The sequence below is a fragment of the Patella vulgata genome, chromosome 4 (assembly GCF_932274485.2).
Source record: "Patella vulgata chromosome 4, xgPatVulg1.2, whole genome shotgun sequence".
NCBI lineage: Eukaryota > Metazoa > Mollusca > Gastropoda > Patellidae > Patella > Patella vulgata.
The window spans coordinates 65,182,797-65,207,294 of NC_065882.2; the positions used below are offsets into that span (position 1 = coordinate 65,182,797).

Sequence of the window (24,498 nt, forward strand, 5' to 3'; positions counted from 1 at the left end):
TACTAAACTACGCATTGTAATCTATGAGAACTTGTTATTATTGTGACCAATATAAATCTAATATGATTTCAGGCGACGCAACATCGGGGAAAACTACCGCATATTGTGTCCAGTATTGTTAGTATGTTTTCATTTTGAGTGAAGCCTGCGAAGCTTACGACTGGTCCCGGATTTGGTATATGTTTGTTGTTTAAATGTGTGTATATATTGTGTGTCGTGTCCGTACATTTTTTGATGTGTTGTGCGGTTCTCCTTCACTCAGTAGTTAAGTGGTCAATACTACATCCTAATGGGATTTCGGGCGATGCATCTTGCGCTGTAGTGTCACATCGGAGAAAACTATAATCGACTGTTCACACAATTCCTTGGTTGGGTTATATGTAAAATTCCACGTTAGCAAGGCTTTCATCTATCGGTGCTTCCAGGTCCATTAGAGAACCTTAACTGTGTGTGTGATTAAAGGAATGCATAATGTTTAGCCTTTAAGCTTTTGCTATTATTGACTATTAAATTAGTGTATTATGGGATATTAGTTGCCTCAATTACGACTTGTGGCAGAAAATAGATCATTGATGTTCAATTAACCCGAAAACCCTCTACCCGAAGAAATCTTTGCTTAGTCTGAAAGGCTTATTGGACGACCCACAACCACGAAGCCATGATCCAAGCAGCTGGTAATTTGAGTTTAAAGAAATGTCTAGACGAATGCTTTATCCTCTTTTAACAGGATCAAGGCGAATCTTGAACAATTTAACATTCCATGTCACCCGTCTCTTTAGAAACACTGTTTCAACAACCCTTAACATTGCGTCAAAAGCATAATCAATGGCTTCTATTGATCATCACTGGCTTCAGAATATACAACAAACTTTACGGTCGGAGATCGCAGACGTTTATCAGCCATAATGATGGTGCATTAACTACCAAAAATCAAATCTCCTTAGAATCGCTTACATACCCGAGAGCTGAAACGAATTTCCAAATCGATTGCCTTGCGGGCTTTGTTTGTATCTGTCACACATTGGAGATCTCCAGACAAAACATTTAAGGTGTCTTAAAACACAGATCTATGACGTAAGACAACTCAGATGTTCTTACAGCTAATGAAGTGTACGAAAATACTTTCATTTACTGTGGAATAACCACTTTACTTTTAATGATTAGGCAACCTAAGTGGCTTTATTCGCATCATTATATCTTAATGGATTCTGTAGAAAAATACCGCTGCTTAATAGATGTATTTCATGCAGAAGCTTTTGTGGTTGTCAGTAGCATCTAAATTCTAGCAGTTTATTGTAATTGATTGTCGCTAATACTTGCATGGACATATTGTTGATGCACCATGACTTGTCATGATTTGATATATATCGGTGAACTATCAATAATTTACCCACGTAAAATTATTTGTCATTGGTGGCATGTCATTTATTTGATATCGACTCTGTGGTGACTGGTGAAATTGCGTATTTGAAACTTAATACAAGTCTCGTATTGATTTGTGTGGGCTTTGTATGACCAAATATTTGTCCAGTTTGTGCTTCCGTGGGCAGGATACGGGAGTCGTGGCGACTTTATAGGCACATTTCTTAGGTAATCTATAATAAATCGCATAATTACCCCCCCCCCCCTTCACTTCCCCCGTTTACAGAGCGTGTGACAATGATACACGACAGTTCGTAGGGAATTTTGTTTTCTGGTTACCCTACTATTTATATTTTGAAATTAAAGCTTGGGAATATATTACGGGGGAAAGTAATGACTTTGTACGATTGTTCATAAGGTCGTGAAATTCAATAACTTGTCCATGAAACGTATCGTTAATGGCATTGTTAATGGCTGACATCATACTGGAATTAGCTTTGTAATCCCCATTTACGTTTATTTATAATTAAAATATTTTGAATTTTTGTATAATTGTATACAGTTAATATACTTACTTTTGGGTAGATGCCATGTACTGTAATTGCTTAGTGCTGTGCCAAAGAATCCAAATAACTCTTGAGTAGCAGAAGACCACGATGATGGCGGGAATTGCAAATAAGAGACACAACTGAAAGACTGCATATGGTAAACGTCCTGAATCGGGAATGCCAGCATCGCCACAAAGAGTAACGGCCACAGACGAAGCATTGTTATAATACAGATTGGTTTCTGTATCCTGAAGTAGAGAAATAGAGAATTATGGAGAGTTATCGTTACTGGATTTGCGAATATCAAAATCTGTATTATTTTGGGTTAATGTGTAAAACCATGACTTTTTCAAACTGATTTGATAAACTTCATCATATAATAACATATTGACAATCCGGGATGTCTGAATTTTATTTCGAAATTTAAAATATAAAGTCAAATGGTGGGTATTCTAACACAAACATTAATAAACTTCAATCTTGACACATTTTGGGTTTTTTCTTTCAGTTGTCTTCAAAATTAGATGATGGTGGGAGTTGTAATCGGTTTTCAATCTTTAGAAGTTCAATATTGTTCTAGATTCAGGACAGGGAATTCCCAGGGCCATTAAAATCACATCATTTCTAAACACGAAAATCAAGAGATTCTTGTAAATTCTTAAGTGTTAATGACTTGATTTGGTTCCCGATTCATGACAGGGGGAATCTCCAAGGCATTGCTAAAAATCATTCCTACGCATTTTCACATAAACTATGACTGTGCGATAATCCTAATGTAGTAAATGTTAAATGGCGCGAAGATGAAACCTTGACACCGATGAACAAGAAAAACTACTTGTAATTTGATTCAGGAATGTAGTCTGTACAGATAGCCAGGAGAAAATTATGCCATTTGTCGTACGTCTGGTGCTAAGGGGTTTATGGGTTAAAAGGCCGATTTACGAAAGTAAAATGAGAATTTTAAGAGAACCAATCGATCAATCAATGTAAGTGCTTACTCAACAAACACGGAACCAATAAAAAGTATTAGCATGTGGGTTATGTCGATTTCTCTTAATTCTCGACGTTTAAATTCATGATTGTTTAGATTCGTAGCCATTACCCCAAATTTAAAGCTTATTAAGCAGTTCCAGACAAAGTAGGCCACAAAACATTCATTTCTGCTAAATAGAAAAAATTACAGACTATTCAATAAACATTAAGTAAAATAGCTTACCATTACAATAAAAGATGGCGATGAAAGTAAAATGGCGCCTATCCACGTAGTTACTAAGGCGATTTTCGTATATTTTTTAGTACATATGATCTTAGATGTCAGTGGATGGGCAATTGCGAAATACCTGAAATAGAAATAGACACAAATTAAAATCATAATATTGGTATTGAAGAACGTCATGGGGAGACTATATGTCGCCAGCACGTAAGTATGACATTCGAACGTTTACAAAACAAAGCTGACCAAACTCATTGCAATCTGAACCCGCCCTAGACTCACAGCTCAAGTACAGTTGCAATTTTAATAGAACATAATCATTCACGAAATCTGTAACTCGTCAGATTTTTATTTGTATAAAAGCTATGGTTATATAATATAAACATAGCAACGGTTGACAGTCCAACAGCCCATGTCTAGTTGGTGATTAAAAATAGTTTATTAAATGAAACGAAATGGGGTTTAACGTCCTACGTTGGACTCTCTGGTTGATGTAAGAAGGCATTTACAAACTGTAGAGACGGAAAGTGAATAAACAAATCAGCGCTAAAAGATATGCTTCTGCAAGCATAATTAGGTCATCGTGTCGACCCTCTGAACGTATTATTATCGGAAAGTAAACTTATACATTCAAATTACTAAATTAGCCTCCTTAATTAATTAATTAATTAATTACTGGGTGATAAATGCCTGTGTGTCTACCGTGCATTTTAACGTAGCCGCCATTATCTATCATAATATTATTCTTACATTTATATAACGCACAAATGCATATACATGTGCTCAAATTACGTGTATGTAGCAATAACTAATAAATAAACGCAGGTTCCAGCTAAAAAGGAGCTCAATAATATTAATATTACGTACAGTTTTAATTATTTCATTGGGTATCATAAGCCTGCTTAAATAGATATGTCTTAAGGCTTGGTATAAATGATCTTATAGACGGCGGATATTAAACGGAAATTCATTCCAAAGAATTCGCACATTATCTGCCGAGCAGCTGTGTTATACACTGTTAGTGTCTTATTTAGGAGTTGTAGAGGGAGGCCAGCCAGTAAAGCCTTAAAGTAAGTTATCTAGTCTTTACGTTGTAAAGGCTTTATACTTGTGATCTTATAGCATCTAACGACATTCTTTATTTTACCCATATTTCTTAAATAGAAATGTACATAGATTATTAACTTGAAACGCAAACATCAATGTTAGAATTAAACCCAACAGCAGTAATACCTGCTCAATGTGATGAAGTTATAGAACAACTGCCATCGGGGTTGTATTGTCATTATAATATCGACTTTCAGATGTTGGCATGATAATTGGTTTTGCCACCATGAGGTTTCATTTTTTTATGATATTCAGCATTTAATATCAGTTCAATCTGACATTTATAATTATCGAAATCTTTAGTGAAATTATGACTGGGTGTCATCTGAAACTTGAATATGTACAGGCTAAACAGAATTGGCTAAACAGAATTGGGACAAGTACAGAGCCTTGTGGAAAACCGCAGGGCAGTTCACTACACTGGCAAGAAAATGGCGGTTGCTGGCGTTGCCTTATAACAGTTGAGTGACGCAAGCGCTAAAAATTCAACACCAAACACTGATATTTGACCTGTTTAATATATTGTGGGTAATTTGTTTTCGCATGGTCATTACAAACATCAACATTTTATATAAAATTTATACCGATGAAACAATTATGCCCAAGAGAACATGTCATTATTGTCAGACTAACCATGTGGAAGAAATCGTAGAAAACTATAAGGGGAAATTTAACGAGGTCTCACATTAAAACTGTTGCTCCATTCAGTTAAAGAAAGGTATATAAATATTTCGGTGTCCAGATTTAAGTACATATTTGACCAGATAGTTTTGAGTTTAAAAATTAAAGCTCTAACACCCATCACATTAAGATGTGGGTAGTGCACTATGCACACAGTAAAGAATGCTCGCTCTAAAAAGCACCTGATCGATGACTGCATGATCAAAGAATAGTTTACATAAATATGATCGAAATAAATAAACGTTGGAATTTAGTTTTCTGCTATTGATTAGTAAATATAATGAAACGATAATAAACTAAAGACGGACAAGATACATATATAATATACACGTGTCTGAAATATAATGTCAGCATGAATGTAACATTATTAATTAAGGTGTTATCCACTTGCCAGACTTAAACTTCTGGTGTGTTTAAAAGATAAATATTGGCACTACAACTAGAGATATTATCAGAAGTTAATTCCTGTCATTTCATCAATTAGATGTGTTAGTAATATCGTATAATACCAATATCATTATTAATAATATCAATATAGAAATGCCGCTTTATCAAATTGTATTATCAACCTGTGTAATATAATGCCCCTAAAGGATATATTATAAACTCATTTCGTTATGGTATAATGTATTGTAATTTAGAATAAAGTGTACATCATAAGAACTGGTTGATTTATTTAATAAAAAATAATAACATTTACCAATAAAATTATCATTAAAAGCAATATCGATATGTTAGTATTCTCCCATATGAAATTGTTAATATTCCCATTTATATCTATGATTTATTGAAAATTACCATCCATTTTTAAAACCTTTAACTTATTTACCCAATAAACTATTTATATATAAAAAGTATCGGGGGCTTGGAGTGGCCGAATGGTTAACGCGTGCGCGTTGCATCATGAGGTCTGCCATTGGGTCAAGTAGCGTGGTTTCGATTCCCTGCTTGTACGTTCCAAGGAGTAGAGTCGCCTGTCCAACATTGTGGCTTTTCTCTGGGTACTCCGCCCCTCCCCCCACTGCTAAAGACTTTTACGCGCAAGCGAATTACTGAAATAAAATTGACCCATCTGTTAGTACCGAAATGACCTAGTTTATGTTGAGTGGACGTTACCCCCCCTCTCTCTCTCTCTCTTTTATATTAAATATCTAAATGAATGAAATTGTGTTTAACTAATAACTAACAGAATTCACCAGAATTCATTAGAAAACATATGTTTAAAAGCCAGAAATTTGAGCGGTCAAGTAGAAAAGAATGTCAGTGTCAAAGAAATAGTTGACCAATCCAGTCTAGATACCCAGGTCTACTTAGTATTGGGAAGGTCCAATATTCGAGGAAAATGTCCAAATGTTATGAAATGTGAAAAACAAGCGTGCCGCATAAAGGGACAAATTTCGCCTACAACGTTATGCAAGAACATAGTCAGATGATGGATAAAATAAAGGTTTAAGACCATAAAGAATCAACCGTTATTTTACATTAAACGAATAAAGTATAAGATTCTGTAAGTTTTACTTGCACGCCAATCCATTCCTCACAAAGTGTTGTTTTTTATTTACAATATCCATTATTTCCATTTTACAAATATATGAACGATATGGCTTGTTTTGTCTCTAATGAGAGATTTTTGGAAAATATTTAATGCAGTAACAATTCCATATAACGGAAAATGTCAGAAATTAATCATATTTTTTTTTTTTTTTTTAAAAAAGCACATTTTAAGTTTTTTCTGAGTGCCCGAGGGCTGATTACATAGATACGCTCAAGCTTACTGAACACGAGATGCGTGTACGTCACCAATTTTATTGAACTAATCATAGAGTTTCGTGTGCTGTAATATTTAGCTCGGTGCCTCTCAAGATGTACAGTTATGGCATGACAAACAAGCAGCTGTCTTGGTCAACGACTAGCGTCAATCTGTGATCACTTCCTATTGTTTCATCAGGAATAAAGATCCTGAGAGGTCGGTAAATAGTAATATCCTTGAATTCTGCATAAAACGCATTTAATTTGGCTATTGAATATGGACATTAGTCTATTATAAGAATTAGTAATTCAAATTTCGTCTATAGTTGAGAGATAAAAGAGACCCTTTAAGAGACCCATGCGTCATAACAAGAAACTGTACAGTAACGTTCAATCTTGTGAAGGGGGCGATCATTTAATTAAGTAAATGGAATCAAAGTCTGGAGAAAATGGCGGTAAATCAGTTTTATTATATTATATAGTTGATTGATAAATCAGTTTACTACCTTAGATACAGACGTTTCATTTACAAAGCATTAAGATTGGGATCGAGACAACGTGATAATATGTAGGTAATAAGACGAGCAGCCTGATACGCATGGAACCAATGACTGGAAGTATTTGGAAATTTCATGATAAAATCCCCTTCTATCAGTTTATGACTGTTCTCTTTCATAGTTGTTAACGTCTGGATCTTGTCGTAAAATGCGCATTTGCTGGTTGTTTAAAATATGTTAGCTATTGTTCTTAATCTTATTTATGTAAAGGACATGCGGTAAAAACAGACAATTGGACGATTGTTATACTGTTTGTGATCGGTCTTGATAAACTAGTGGTTATGGTTTGATTTCAAGCCAGATTTCTACTGGTTGCGTCCTGGGAGGATGACAAGAACTATTTGCATAGTATCCAAGGAAAACCCAGAGTTAAAGTTGAAACAATACGAGTGCGCGTGACAGATACAGACCGGAAATAACTTCGCTCTATTTTGCCTTCGCGGCTTTGACTTCCGGTTAAAGCTTCATAGCGAAGTGTAAGCAAGAGATCTTCGATATGAGTTAACACAGGGAAGAAGGTAAGACATGAAGCGGAGAGATGACTTTTCACTCATTATTTATCGCCTCCTTTTATTCGTACTTAGTTAACGCAAAGGCAAGAAGGGGCGGAGGGGTAATTATCGGCTTCCATACCGAAGTCCAATGGATAGTAAAAACTAAAACATTAATTTGTAGATTACTGTAGGATAATTATCGGTCCACTCGGTGCTACTTATACCCTTAATCGTGTGATGATCTAGACTTTTGCTATTTCTCCTAGATTATTATTGGATACGTCTCTATATTTGTACTCGCTTTTCTAGATGCTTCGCCAATAATACTAGATATTTAAAATGGGTCAAACTTGATTTCTTATCGACACATACTGTTCAACTAGTTGACTGTATCATCAGTTTCATTATTAACATACAATACACAGTAGGTGGTGACAATGAGATAAAAAAAACCCCAACATTTCCATCAAATACCCCTATTAAAGACAACCCCCGTCTAACAATGTTCATAGATTATTATTTTATTTCAGCTATAAAGTTTTATTTTGTGATAACGTGCATCTCCACATCTTAACCTAATGATCCGTATTCAAATGTACGGGTCATTATTCCTTCAATCCAATTCACAACATTGCTTCATTAAACTCAAGACATAATAGAAATTGATTTTTAAGAAAAACAAATGCATGTTTGCAGTTTGAGTACAAATCATTTCCTTTAATAAAAGAAATGAACATGACAGCACGAACAAGATTTATGTGTTTGAAAACTATTCAATTTTGCTGAACATCTTTAAGATAGTAATACAAATCAAAGGATTCTAAATTTAATTTAGCTTTGGCACATGCTTGGATCGTACTAGTATTCGAATTTCAACAGCAAGGGATATTGTGTGGGGGGATAGTCAGAAATGTCCCATTTTGCCGATCGGAATGTAGTACACTTGGCAATCTTGTTGTTCTTATATGAACGTTGCATGCTTGTTCTTTTGGATAATTGTGTATCGATTGAGGGAACTCGATTTTTTTCCTCGTAATTGCAAGTTGGCTACGATAACATCCTGGTTCATATAGTACACCCGTACTTCTTAGTAAATATTTTCGATTGCTTTTGGCTTATTTTTGTATAATTTATAGTATATAGATGGACGAAAATCATCCAACCTTTCCCCTTATCTGCCTATGGCAGGTCTGTCTTTAGGCCTTAAATGTTATATAAACTGTTAATTAGACGTTTATTAACACGACAAGGTCATAATCAACTCATCAGCTCTCGATGCCATCTGATGGGTATGATGATTTTAAACAGATTTGAATCCGATCTGCGATACAACGGCTTTTTATGATTAACAGTGTTTTTCAAATTCGGGTTTCTCGGCTCAGGGTAAAGTAATTTGACTGATCTATTTTTTAACTATTATAGAGAGAATTGTCAACTCTTTATCTACTCTCCAATAATGCCCCTTTAATGAACCACATCAATACAAAAATACAACAAAATGTTAATAGCTATGTAATTTGGTTGATAAATAATATAATAATGAATATGGTTTGTTTTATCTGTACTCGACCATCTGATTCAAAGGACGTAGTGATTGATGCTCAAATTAATGTTAACATTTATGTTTCTAAGACTAATATTTTTTATATAATTAACTCTGATAGATCGAATTAGATAATCTGTTACGTGGTTCACGAATAAATAAACGTTTCGTTAACTAGAAATAATTAACATGATGAAAATGTATGGTAATCATTCTTAGAATTGTGTGTTAAATCCACAACTGTATCATCCCGTATATAAGAGAATTATTCGTATTTCATATTTATTTGTTAAGCAAAAGATCGGCGTCCACAAATTTTGCTAATGTTATAAAAAGATACCAAGTAAACACGGAAAATCTTTGGTATAATTGATGCGTAACAACGATTTAAAGATATCGGAAGTGCTGACGCAATTATTGTTTCAGCATGTAACGAATGTACGTTATAGTAGTAACTGTGTACAAGATAGAGTATGCTTACTATTCCACACATTATTCACTGCATATATCAGATGCCTCCATTACAGGTAGCGTTAAAAAAAGTATATTTAATGAAATTTAGAAATGTATTAGAAAAATTAAATGCATATATGCATATTAAAACCATTGTGTGATATTTCAAAACGTGTCAGGAAATATGCCATGATGCCAATTTACAGAAATTATTGCCACGTTTTAGCAGTAAAGTGCAAAATTGATTTCAACCATTAGTTTTATTGAGGATTGGTGACAGTTATGTGAACACTAAAAAGCCGGAGATGAGAGAATAGAAGAATATGGTTTGTTTAAGAAAGGTCAAACTATAAAGAACCACGGTTTCAAAAGGAATCGGGAAGAATAAAATCAAAAGCAGACACTAAAGTGGAGGTGGTAATCGAGGATTAGCGAACTTCGTGAATTTCCGAAACCAACTCAGGGTGGCACCAGGAGAGCTGAGAAACAGAACTCTTTGATTGTTGGAATTCCAAGATACGCGGGTTTGCATTGCATCTCAGAAAACATTTGAACCTCTGTGAATTCTAGAATATTATCTTAAATATTTTACATCTCCGGTGCCTTTTGCTTGTGAATCGGATAGGACAAGATAATAACCGCTTCTTGTGGGGTTTTTAATGTCTAAGAAAATATATCCTACTCGAATACAATATTGCATTCTAGCATAAGATGAATTAAACCAGCCGCCTTGAAGAGAACATGTCTGAACTACATGTTGCTGTTTTACCAATGATTAAAGGACATCGTGTACTCCTTACGATACTTAATGTCTTCCTAATTACACCACAGTCTTGATTTTATATGCTGTTGATAGGCTAGAAGTGGCAAGTTTATGTACAAAAAACACTTGTGGGTTAATGCCTACTAACAATAACAGATGAGGGGTTTTACTGCCGAGTAGTCCCGCAACTTCTACGTCATAGATGAAAGAGATGCTAATCGCGTCTTCTTTATTCATAGCGACCTAAATACTTACCAGATTACTAACTAGCGTCATTTCATCGCTAGTGCCACGTATTTCAGAATTATGACTTATTGATAATCAATCTTCAATCAATCGGTTGGTTCTCGTTCGTGGCACGTACGAAATTAACGAGTATGGGGTTTAGTCCCTCTAAGTATTGGTGGTCAGTGATTCCGGTAGGAATATAGTGGGCATTATACACGTTATCTTGAAGAAAAAAACACGGAATCACAGTATGCCAGAATTCTAAACATTACTACAGCTAACTAGTCTAATTATTTCTGATTATATTAATGGATTTCTTCCACGTGTCCTTACTATAATTATATTAGCCCCGAGGTTAATATCCACCCAATCCGAACACCAAACTATAATTGTAATATGGAACAATTAATGACATTAATTGGGTGGCAAAAGAAGGCAAGAGTTGAAAGCAAGGTGGGGGATCTTATAAGTCATTATCTTGTTTTACTGAGTGGCGTTTCTTTTAATCCGGAAATGCGACCATGTTTCCGTCAAGGACATCCAGTTACATGACTGGTCCGCATGGTTTGTTGTGATTTTTATAATAAAAGAAATCTAACCCACAACCTACCAAACGGAAGGTCAATTAGATCGCTTGTGGATCTGATGGCCGTCTGAAGTTCATCTGAGGTAACAACCTAGGTTTGTATCTGTCCGTAGGGCAATAGCCATTATATGTGAACTTTGTGGACTTCAAGCAAACTTTTGACATTGGGGACAAACCAACAATTTGGAAAATACCATGACAAGATAAGAGTCATGATGATGAAACAACTGGCCATTTGTTCCATAATACAAATATATCGAATTCTTTTAATGTTTTCTATCATCGGTAATCTTTTCAGTGTCATGTATTTTTTTTATCGAAACAGCAGTGGAAATTCCAAAGGAATCCAGTAGACGATAACACCAAAGCTAGAAGTCTTTGATTTTTAGATTATACTGCGATCTGAACGCACACTCATTGAGGGATGCTGTAACAAAAACCCCAAAATGTCTGCCGATGTTGTCATATGAATGCCATATTGGGTGATCTGGTAAAATTGTAGAAGAAGACCACATACCTATCTTATAAAACCAGAAAGGAATTGAGCAGAATAGCACAACCAGTATATCAAATAATGAAAGAAGTGTGGCGGAATATATTTCTCTGAAGACCGTACTCTATGGGCCGGACACGTAGAGCCTAACAATAGATACATGTATTCAACGCATTAGTGTCTAAGGGCGATCTCACGTATAAGATGGCTCGATCGTATCTTAAACACCCTTCACGAAGGTGACGATAGATTAGATATTCAAGCATTACACGCCAGGCATACGATTAGAACCCACAAGGGAATGTAACGAGAGGACGTCTAATGACGACATGGAGAAAAAAAACGTGGACCTTAATTGGCGGAAATATTCTGCGGAGGCCCTATATTCTACTGAGAACAGAAGGGACTAAAGAAGAAGAATATGCATGTTTTGTACTAACATAGATGATGTTAAATTAGAATAGCTTGAAACGTTTATTTACGCTGCTGATCAGGCATAACTTCCAGTCAGCTATTCTCATATAACATATTGTATATTAGTCTTAGTAAAATATTCAACTGTCTTGTAGAGAAAACCTGTTGAAACTGTTATTAGTTCATGGGTCCGATCAGTGACTGATCAGTACTGTAGAAGGGGGGGGGGGGGGTAAGCATCTGAAGAGAAATATTTCACCTTATGATAAAATGTTTGGTTGAAGTATGATTTAATGAAAAGTAAGATATTGCTTACTCTCTCAAACTTGAACCGATATCATTTCCAATATAAAAGCTACTTAACTGATTAAAAATCAGGTTATCTAGAAAAACGATGTCCTCGCTGTATCTTATGTACTTTTTTTTTAAGATGCCAAATCTAATTTGTTGTATACAAGAAACGACTTAAACCTTTTGATTCAGTTTTCAGAACAAAACATTACTCATGAGAAACCCAACTCACCCCCCACCCCCATGTTTTAAACTCGATCGGTCTTCGAAGTGATGGAATGGTATCACTGCCAAATATATATCTCAATAACGTTCGTTAGGAGGTAGGCTGTTTACTTAGATGTTCGGATGTTCAATTGTGATCATCGATTAAAGGCATTTTTCTGAATATTATATATTTCCCTTTTAATAAATTAATACCTGTCAATTAAAATCCAATACGAACTCAAATCTATCCATTGACATGTATTAACAAAAGATGATGAAATTCCATACAATAATGTAGACTTCCGATTGATGATGTCTTGGTGGAAATGCCAAAGTTGAGTGTAAGAGTAAAGTTTCTTTTGGAGACGACAACAAACAATACATCCATGTTGGAACTCCAGTGGGGCATGGAATATATCTATACCCACCTACGTATAATTTTATTCGCTTATAAAAGAAAATAATTCATTATTATTTGAACCTATATTTACGTCTAGTTAGATTTGTCGTGAAGTTTCGCGCTGTGGGGGTGGGGGATGGGGGACTAATTTATATCTTTGAATCCGTTAACAACTAACTCTCATCCCAGTATGTTTCGCGGGGTGGGGGTAGGGTGGGGTGGGGGTAATTTACATCTATGAATTCACGAGTAACTAACTCTCATCCTAGTATTTAAAAGTAACGATTACCAGAGTTATCAAAAATATGGAGACTACTACTGTTGCCGTATCGGGCGGGCGGGCGAATTGGGCTAATTTATATCTATGAATGATCAACTAACTGTCAATCCCGGTATGAAAAAGTAACAGTTTCAGTTTACCAGAGTTATCAACGAAATATGGTAACTACTACTGTTACTTTAGACTTCCAGACATCCAATCATTTATAAATCATTTATTATTGTAAATGGTAATATGGTGTCTTCTCGGCTTTCGTGTACTTTTAGAAATACACAATGTAACAAAAGTCGTTATTTGATGTACGCTGTCAGTTAGAAGACACGCTTTAAAACTATTAATGTCATACAATTATATAAACTCTTAAACAACTGTGACATACCGTTATATCAGACACATGACATAGGCGATATGACGATTCTATTATATTATAAACTCTTTAACTTTGATATCAAACATGTGACGCACAGTGATATCAAACATGTGGCACACCGTTATATCAAACATGTGACATACAGTTATGACAGTTTTATTATATTATAAACTATTTAACTGTGATATCAAACATGTGACATACCGTTATATCACACATGTTACATACAGTTATGACTGTTCTATTATATCAAAAACTTTTTAACTTTGATATCAAACATGTGACGCACAGTGATATCAAACATGTGACATGAGGTTATGACGGTTTTATTATATTATAAACTTTTTAACAACTGCCAAACATGTGACACACGGTTATATTGGCATCCCGTTACATTGGCGGTTCTATTATCTTATAAACTATTTAACAACTATCAAACATATCAAACATGTTTCATCCCATTATATTAGCGGTTATATTCTATTATAAACTATTTAACAACTATCAAAAATGTTTCATTCCGTTATATTGGCGGTTGTATCATATTATAAACTAGTTAAACACGTGACAAACCATTATATCCGCAATTCAGTTCTATTATAAATACCTTTATATATATCAAACAAACATGTGAGATTCAATTATATTTTAAACAATACATAAGTTTTTCTAAATACAATACTCATGTATAGGACACCTGTCACACATGACACATAAAGCTGTCGCACTCTACAGGAGTTTGTGGGCATGACTTAAAAACCCGAATTACAAGACTAACGCGTCTGACATGAACATCATAAAAGTGATTTCCTTACCTTTCAGCACTAATTAGTATCAGGTTAAAAACAGTTGCTGTTGCAGACATCATTTCCACAAATCCTGATAATTTACACAGAAAGTTACTTAATTCCCAATGTCCGATAAAATGTCTCCCCACTTCCGCTGGAACACAGACGAGAAGAAAAAGAACATCGGCCCATGCCATGCTCAATAAACATGGAAAAGTGACGCATTTTGCTCCATGTCCACAACACATCACGGCTATAACCACAATATTGCCAAATAATCCTAAAACAAAGGTGATACTGTACACGACTACCATGGGTATAAAATGGGGTTCTCGCACCCATGGTTTGCGAAGTTGTTCCAGATCACCTTCGTAGAAATACGCGTAACTGAAGTTATATTTCTGATGTAAAAGTAACGTAGCGTTATCCATATCACCCATCACTGATGACTATCCCAGGTAAGACTGCGGACAAAAATAATCCTTTAAGAAATTTCAACACACTACCTTCGTGGGAGGAAGGAAAGTTATGATGTTGAATTGCTGACACTATGCTAGATTAACGCCACTTTGTAACCTTCCTGTATTAAAGCTGAGAAGTAATGCGGATTCAGCCCACATATACCATATCCTGTGACACTGACTTAACTTACGATAATAATGATAAGTCCGTCTTGTTTCAAACCTTACGTCGCTGTCAGTCTCGTTTCGTTTATTGATTTTGTCCTTTTTTCTAACTGAATGATTCCACGTATTGGTTTATATGCGTGTATCACAGGTGTTGCGATTGTATATTAGACTATTATTTCTTGTTAGTATTTATTAATGAAATTTCTTTTGTTATTACGACACGATGTATATGTATTTTATGTTTTACATCTCCACGTACATGTTATAGATTAATGTTCAATAAAATTTAATTGTAATAAAGCTATTCAAATGATTCGCACCGTCTGACACTCAATGCTTATATAAATTGATTTATTCAGTTCAACACTTAGCTGCTTAACACCACTTCAAAAACGAAATGAACACAATATTTCCAATGTTTCTTTTAGTCAGTACATAAAACCTGAAAAAAAGAAGAAAATTTAAATGACATATGCAATAAAATGGAAAATGTCCAAATGAAACTATATTTATAAATACTTAAATAATATTTATGCAACATTTAAAGTGTGTTTTATTTAAGCGTTTCAAAGGGAACATTCATGCTCGCCTCCCTTAGTAACTTTCAAGACCACACACTATTAAATGTTCGATATCTATAACAAAAGTACAGTTTCTTGACATTAAAACGATTATAATTTGGCTTATTCAGCATTTCAACATACCGAAGCCCCATAGCTTTAGGAAGCTTATTTCAAACTCTTGTTTCGAAAAAAACAGAAGATAAATTATTTCTGAACTGTGATCATAATCTGTGTCAACACAAAATTTAATTGAAGTTTGCAATAACACTTTTTTAAAAAATAAAAAGCGAACAAAACCCCCAGCATAAATAACAAAGCCAAGGGAAACGAATTAATCAGAAAAGATAAAATGAAATCTATTGCACTTTAGTGTATTAGAAACCCGTATCTGTGCAATATTTAACCACAATACAAGTATTGACTTCTTGGATCACTACCTCTATCATAGAATGATTACTACAGCGATTGTATCGGCATTTATAGCTGTAAAAAGGAGGTGGATCGCCTTGGGTATGCGTGGAGATCGCGGTCATACATAATTGAAAAAAATAGGTTAAATAAATTATAACTTCATATCATCGACAATATAATACTACTCTTTAGATTATCGTCATTGTCATCATGACTATAATGATTCGTCATTGTTCTGAACTGTGGTTATTAGCCTGCGGAACCTTCACGTCATTTGATGGTGCTGCGGGTTTATGTCATTAGGCGTTATGCTTAAATGTGTTAATCATTTAATCGATAAGTCATATAACACAATCGACGAACAGGGCAGTACCAAACTGAGTTTTCTCCCTGATAATTTGATAATCTCTTTGATAAACGTCAAATTGTAATAAATGAAGTTATACGGAAAGAGAAAAAATAACGGAACTGCTAATCCAGTCTTTGTTTCTGGCTATAGAAATGACATAGCTTCACAGTTAGCTGACGTTATCGGCTATCCTGTGAAGTCTATACATTGGCAATGCTGGGACTTCTCAGATGGCTGGCAGTTAGCATACTTTGTCTAATTCTCTATGAAACCACTTCTCTTTTTGCCAGAGTGGGCAATTAAGATGGCGATATTTACATAGGTGAATAAAACGCAATAATCTTACTGAATACAATTGAATAAGAGCAATATGTAATTAACACTTTTTTTTGCTTTTCATTATTTCTTAATAATCTCAAATTATTTCTATTCATTCACAACGAAGCAGATAAATCTGCTTGAGTACACAAATATATCTGCGGGGAGTTTTTCCATAAACAAATAAAGTATTTCTAACGGTTTCTTAGTAATAAACACAATCAAAAAAGACACGAACAAAGGTGGAATAAAACGAATAGAAGTTACAGATGATTTTATTGTATCGATGTAGTTTCCACTTGTCAGTGGTGCTGGACGGAGGACAATGACAGTTATCTAGTCGTTCGGATACGATGAAAAACCGAGGTCACGTGTACACATTAGCGTGCACGTAAAAGATCCCTTGACAGTTGAAATTCGATGTAAGAGTAGGTTGTAGCGCCGTTGTCCGGGCAAACTTTCCCGGATAGCACACTGTATGGCGCATGCCCGTCTTCATTAACCCAATCGGAGCTAATTCCCATTTTATTTCATATATTTCATTTTCAGTTGCGATGTTGACAACTGATCTTCTTTCGATTATTACTTTTAGACCAAATGCAACCCTTTAAGGTGACTGGTTAATCGGATTTAAAGATATGTACACATATACGTGATGCTACGGGTCACGGTCTGGTCTGCATATCGCTACTTTTACTCGGAGAAGTACTCGAGATTACCGCCACGTGGGTTTAACGTACAACGTGCGTAATCAAATTAAAGCGTCCATGTCCCTGCCACAAGTGTTAAAGGGGAAATTTAAACAACTTAGCCAAGAGATAACAGCTGTGTTGGCGTGTGAAAATGAGATCGTGCAATTAGCATTTTTGGTTCCGTGGAGGAAAAAAGCTGAAGACAGTACTGTGAATGCAAAAACGTACATGTAAAATCATATGGGAGAACTATACATAAGTGAGTTCCATAATGATGGTTTACGATAGTAGTGTCTGGTCAGGGCTGATATATTAATCATACAGCTGTTGATAGATCTGATTGTAGATAATATTAATAAGAAAGAAGAAATATCACTATATATTCAGGATATGCTATCATTTATCATACTCAGTCTATTGACAGTATTTGTAGACCAGAAGATTATTACAATCCTTTAATTACACTGTTTATGTTCGTTATTACTCTGCCCATCGTCCTTGATTCTTGATCAATTTCTAGACTGGTATAACATCTCACAAAACAAACCTATACTTCTTGTCAGGAGTACCGAGACGGAAAATTATATTTCGCGTGATTATGTAATATTAGTATATCTATAATATTAATTTAAAATCTGTGGCAAATTCAGCAAGCAGGAATAATATAATCTCTGTTTTTAGCTTTGGACATATATTAAGTAACCTTTCTGTGATGGTATCCGCCACCTCCCGCCCTCATCAATAAGTCATCTATCAAATTATGTCATTATTTAAATTGCTACAGATGTCATACATCATCTTTCATCCGGTTGCATATAAAAACGGTAATTAACCAGAACGAAAGCAAATATTGACAAAAGACCGATTCAGACATATTACTAATACCCTAATATAACTTGGTGTAGGATTCCAGTCGAACATATGCATATAATTTTGTTTTCGAATGACATCTATCTCAAAATAATCTTATTTGGTTCACCCCTTTAGCATAAATGCAAGCCCTTTTCCATCTTCCTGTACTATCGCTACCACGCCCTGTACCTCTAAAATCTCGCTCCAGCATCACATCGATTATCTGTTCCTATCAGTAACGTCCGGGTCGCTATTATGATTCAACGAATGAGCTTTTTTCTTACACGTAATTGAATATGTTCTGTTGTGTGGTTAGCTTTAAAACAAAAACAAAACGGAATTTACATTTATTGAAGTCGGCTTACTCAATGAAATTACAAAATAATGAGATTATAGTAGGGTTCAAAATCCTAGAAAAATCAATAACATGAAATGAAATGAAATGGAGTTTACCGTCCTACTGTTCTGCTCCTAACCTGGGCTAATGAAGACGGGCATACGCCATACAGTGTGCTATGAGGGAAATTTTGCCCGGACAGCGGCACTACGGCCTACTCTTATATCGAATTCCAACTGCCAAGGGATCTTTTACGTGCACGCCAATGTGTACACGTAACCTCGGTTTTTCGTCCCATCCGAACGACTAGACAGCTTTCCTTGTCAGCCCCTCCGTCCTGCATCACTAACAAGGGAGAACCACGCCGGAAAATCTGGATGAACTTTCTCGGCCAATGCAGGGATCGAACACCCGACCTCCAGGCTAGCGAGCTAGCGTCTTACCCACTTAGCCACGTGATCCCCCAAAATCAATAACAACTTCAATTGAAACATATAGTCAATGCATAGAGAATAAATTACCCAAATTTGGTTTGAGTTCTATACAATCTGATTAAAACACAGATCCAATTTCGTTTCGTTTTTATAGTTCAAAATTTCGATTTTACTTGTCTTTACTACACTTGGATATGGAAGCGTTGTTATTTAACTCGTGTTCTGCTTGAAATGAGGGGTCAGCCAATCAAATGGTCTGTCGAATCGAGCGTTTGACCTTTTTTGCGCGGAACTGTGGGTAGACATTAGCGGCAATAGAAATCAAAACAAAGCAAAAGTAGATAAAAAATACATGGCGGTCGCTAATTGGTTAATCGAATGACTGACGTAATCAGGTCAAATGTCGCTTGCTTGGAAGCTGACGTCATAGAACGTGAACTCCCACTATAACTTGTTAGATCTACATGTAGTGTAGGCCATCGAAAGTATAAAAAACGAAACGAAAAATAGATCTATATTTTTATTAGATTCGAGTTCTATAAGAATAAATCGAGAGTGTAAAATCATTTTTGCCTATTTGCTTTTATTTATATTTTTATCAGTTATTTGGTATTTATACCGAACAGATTCTAACTTTACTAATGCAATATGACTAAAACAGTCTATGGTGGTGGGGGTCCGCGTTATTACGTTTCTGTTGGGTGTGTGTGTGTGTGATCATCAGGCATTTTTGTTAAGAAACTGTACATTTTCCAGTCCAGAATTAGTTAATGTAAAACTAATTTACTCATTAATCGATTTTTGCTAAGGAGCCAGATAAATTGTCAATTAAAGACTGTGTAACATCTCCAGGAACAAATAAAGGTCAAGAATACATTAAACGTTCAAGGGTTCTTTAATACTCATACTTTACATTCACAGACGTTATAGTTTTAACTACGTGAACACCACTCGGACAAGCGACAAGCCTAATATCGGAATATATATCGAAGAGCTCCGATTGGTTCTAGAGTTGTACTTTACAAGCTGTTTTTGATAGATAGCTACAGGTTCGAAAGTCTGAACGGGTCACTAAATCTCGACATTTAATTTCATTTATATCTTGCGTTTGTTCTTTCAAGATAAAGTTATGATTAATATGGGGCCATGTTTGCTTTCACTACGTTCAATCTTTGAACAATATTATTGAAAGCTGAAAGGCAATCGCGAGTGACGACAAACACGGCATCAATTCATCACGTTGTTGTCCAGTTGTTTGGAGGAACTGGTTTAGTATTTAATAAGTTGTGAAGATTGATCACCAGTTTGATTATATCAATCAAGCGTTCACGAAGATGTAGTAGGTTAACAGGAGAGAATATGGAAAGCTGTGTCAGGTGTCAAAATGGTAGCAGGATATCCACCTACTATTCTAATTCTAAATGGCAAGGGTACGCGTATGTTCAAACAAATATTTACACCGCAGGGAAGGAGCTTTGTTTTTCAGCCCAATCGAAACGAGTCTCCATATCCTTCCCGCAGGCCCCACCCCTGACAAGTGAGAACCGGGTCTTTAAAATCTGTACGTTCTTTTCGTTCCATACCGGGATTAGAACCGCGAACATTCTAGTCGATTCTAGTCTAATTACCAGTGGACTACACCATCCCCTCGCCCCTCCCTCCCTCGCACACACCAAATATCGTGACAGGAGGTTGAGATATAGCAGCCCACTAATATTCTTTTCCATGAGACAATGTACAGGCTATTCAGATTATCAAAATAATTTTAACTCTGTCTGGTTTGAAGATATTAAAGTATAACTATTACATATGGTTTCCAGAATCAATAAATGTTAGGGCGATAAAGAAAGTGATTTTATTAAACTTCGAGTTTTCAGACACGTTACTATGAAAAAGAGTTCAAATATGATGGTATTACCTAGTTCTTAAAGGTGTTTCAAGTGCAGTAATTGAGACATATATTGTTAAACACTTCACCGGGCAGTGAAAGGAAAAAATAACAAAAAATATATTAATTAGATGTTGACATACAGTATGTGGGTTGCACGTATGTTGTATGGAAGACCGATGGTTCTCTTTTATTCTTAGCTGTACTAGATCGGTACAAGCAAACATGAAGCAATCGCGCATTGACCATTGACCAATTGACCGACAGGAGACATTTGGTCTCTTCCGGTGTTAAAATTGCCCATATATGTTTTTTTTGTTGTTGTTTTTTTTTTAAAAAAAGAAAAGAACAACCCTTTACACTATGTAGAATACGAAACCACGCTGTTTTTCTTGATGGGGTGTGGGTGGGGTGGGGTGGGGGATGAAGATTGTCTCAAGGAGACACTTTCCATTTCTTATCACCCCGGAACTTTGGTTATCATTGAGTAAGTCATAAATTGCAACATATTGAACGTGAACCTGACAATGAAAGGTATTGGGCGGTGATGCAATATCAAAATTACGCCTAGAAAATTCTACACAAAACTGGTTAAAGAACCCCACTGTTCTTCCATAGATCTACCTCATACCCATGACACAGTCTGTGTTTATTATCGTTCAGTTAGTCATAAGCAACGAACCAAAACTTCAAATTTACGCCTAGGACGTCCTACGCCAGACTGCGAACTCAGGGCAAATCGCCCCAATGTTCTTTCATAGATCTACCGCAAAACCATCACAATCCTATGTTTATTGTCTTAACCAGCAGCGTTGGTATCTGTAACACAGATTTAGATATCGTTCACCTCCTTTCGCAGATATACAATCGTTAATCATACAATAGTATTATTATTATTATTCCAGTCTCTGCCAGTATTTATGATATAATTGGCTATTATGATCTTTGTCTGTCAATAATTGTTTGCGTTCCAGGATAGAATTGTTTCCGTGTATAACTTTACGGTGTAACGTATTACAACAGACAGGACTTTTGTTATTTCTACTTATATATTTTAAGTATATAATGTACTAATTATATAGTCGAAATTGAAACTACGATAACAACTAGCCTTCACTCTGAAACATAATATCAAAGAAATTAGAGAAAATTGTTATAATTATATATACCATTATATGATTATGGGTTTTGGGGATAAAGTCGTAGTATTCTAATAGTTATGGAAATTTTGGCCATTGGTTGAATATGATTTAGTCACGACGTAAAACAATTGACCTATATTCTGGCCCTACTCATCACCAATAATATAACGAATAACCTATATTCTGGCCCTACTCATCGCCGATAATATAACAGACAACCTATATTCTGGCCCTACTCATCGCCGATAATATAACGGACAAATGCGTATTTGTCAATAGTGCCCAAAATATTTCAAAAAGAGGCCGACAAGGAAAGATATGTTATAGATATGCATATTCTACACATCAAATCCAAAAAGTATATGATTTCATAAAACGGTCCTACTAATCATCGACGACAAGAGCGTTTTTATTTATTTTTTTTAATAACGCAGAAAGTATTGCGAAAAGTTACCGACAGGGTGTTGGATAAACCTTTTCTATCAGTTATTTGAATTTTGGATATAATTTGTATCTGATTTTTGATTGACGATTAGTACACTACTATATTAAAGAGAGAGAGAGAGAGAGAGAGAGAGAGAGAGAGAGAAATGGGGTTTAACGTCCACTCGACACAAACTAGGTCATTTCGGGACTAACATATGGTTTAATTTTATTTCATTAATTCGCTTGCGCGTAAGTGTCTTTAGCAGTAGGAGGAAACCGGAGGACCCGGAGAAAACCCACGAGGTTGGACACTACTATATTAAGGTTAGAGGATGTTACACTGCTGCATATAGAACAATTTACTGGCAAAAATATATTCTATCTCTACGTATTTGTATTATATAGTCACAGAAATGTTTTATTGTATTAGCCTGTTATAATTGCGTGCAGAGTAAAAATCTGTTTAAACCCGACAGGAGACATGTATTATTTGATCTAGACAAATGGTAAGTTGGAATCAGGTCAATGGATTAAATATAATTCTTGAAAATGAACTTAGTATATTTTAGCATTGGCCGTCTGTCTCTCTAAAGTGTACAAGGTGCATTTGAGATAGAACTCACCTCTCCATTACGCAAAACTAGTTCTTATAGTAGAGTGGCTAAGCATACAGGACGCCTTCTTCTTGAGTAAAGCATTACACATGGGTCTTATGACTACCAAGGATCATTTTAAAAAATAGACCCCTTAAAAAATGATGCGCCCTGGTGACCGCCATCTTGAATTCCACTTAACCAAGTTTTCTTCAATTCTCTAATTCTACTGCAATTTTGTGAGGATATCAAGTGTATATATCAATATTTTCAATATCAAAAAACATTATGGAGGTATCAGAGATTCGATCAAACAACCACCATATTGGATTTCAAGGTGGCTGCTACGTTTTAGTAATGCATTTGTATCTCGGAAACAAAATTCTAACGCTTACTGTTCCTGGTGAATATACCCGGCTGTTAAAATTCGCTTACAACCGCCGAAACATTGGATTTCAAGATAACGTTTAGAGCTGAGATTACGATATATGTATATGCAAGGTCATAGAAGACAATGGCGTTAGTTAGTTCCTGCAATTAATATTTACAAAAAAAATCTGGCTTAAATTATAAGTTAACGCGTATTTACTTACACATATAGCTGTTATATTGTACAATGAATATTGTGTTAGCGATGCTATAAAATAGCATATTGTTTATTTACACTGTGTGAAATCCATACTGAAGTAAACATTGAATCACAGAGTGTAATGGAAGAGGGGTTTAAACAAAATTCGTGATAATAGCCAATCATCATGGAATAGTCAATCATAAGAACAATAGAGACCAATGTGTCATGTTAAGATTTGATGCCGTGACCAGGATAATGTTACACGGCGTATTTTATGACATGATAACACCACACAATTTGTTGGATCTATTGAAAATGTATTATGTTTCTGAATTTATGAATTACACCGAAAAAACGCGCCTCCCCAAAATATCCCTATTGACCGTACATTCCTTATAGATTGTAATATATAGTCAACTTACACTTCTAGATGGATAAACAAAATAGAGTTTAATGTTCTACTTTTCTGTACAGATTGAGATAATGAAGACGGATATATCAGCAACAACATATTTTGCTAGATTATCTTAAGACATACCTGGATTGTTTTTGTGCAAGGGATTTGGCCAGAACTGCCACCTTTGGTGTGTACCCGTTTTTCATACACCAACAAACATCGACATGGCGAAATGCTCGTATAGGATGATCTGTTAGAAATCATAACTACTCGAATTCTGTGGATGAAACAACACAGTATCTACTTAGAAACGATGGTGGCTGATATTAGAAAAGTTCATTGCCCTTAATCCATTTGTCTAACATATAA

General features: G+C 35.3%; 1 protein-coding gene across 1 annotated transcript in view; it reads right to left on the reverse strand.

Moving 5' to 3' along the window:
- The window catches only part of LOC126818790 (cholecystokinin receptor type A), a 53,871-nt gene extending 38,615 nt beyond the window's left edge, over positions 1-15,256 (reverse strand). The window contains exons 1-3 of the mRNA XM_050546358.2: positions 14,555-15,256; positions 3,127-3,250; positions 1,938-2,158 (exon numbers count right to left, since the gene is read on the reverse strand). Coding sequence (XP_050402315.1) covers positions 1,938-2,158; positions 3,127-3,250; positions 14,555-14,967 — 758 coding nt within the window. The 5' untranslated portion in view covers positions 14,968-15,256. The remainder of the gene's footprint in view (positions 1-1,937; positions 2,159-3,126; positions 3,251-14,554) is intronic.
- Positions 15,257-24,498: the final 9,242 nt, after the last annotated feature.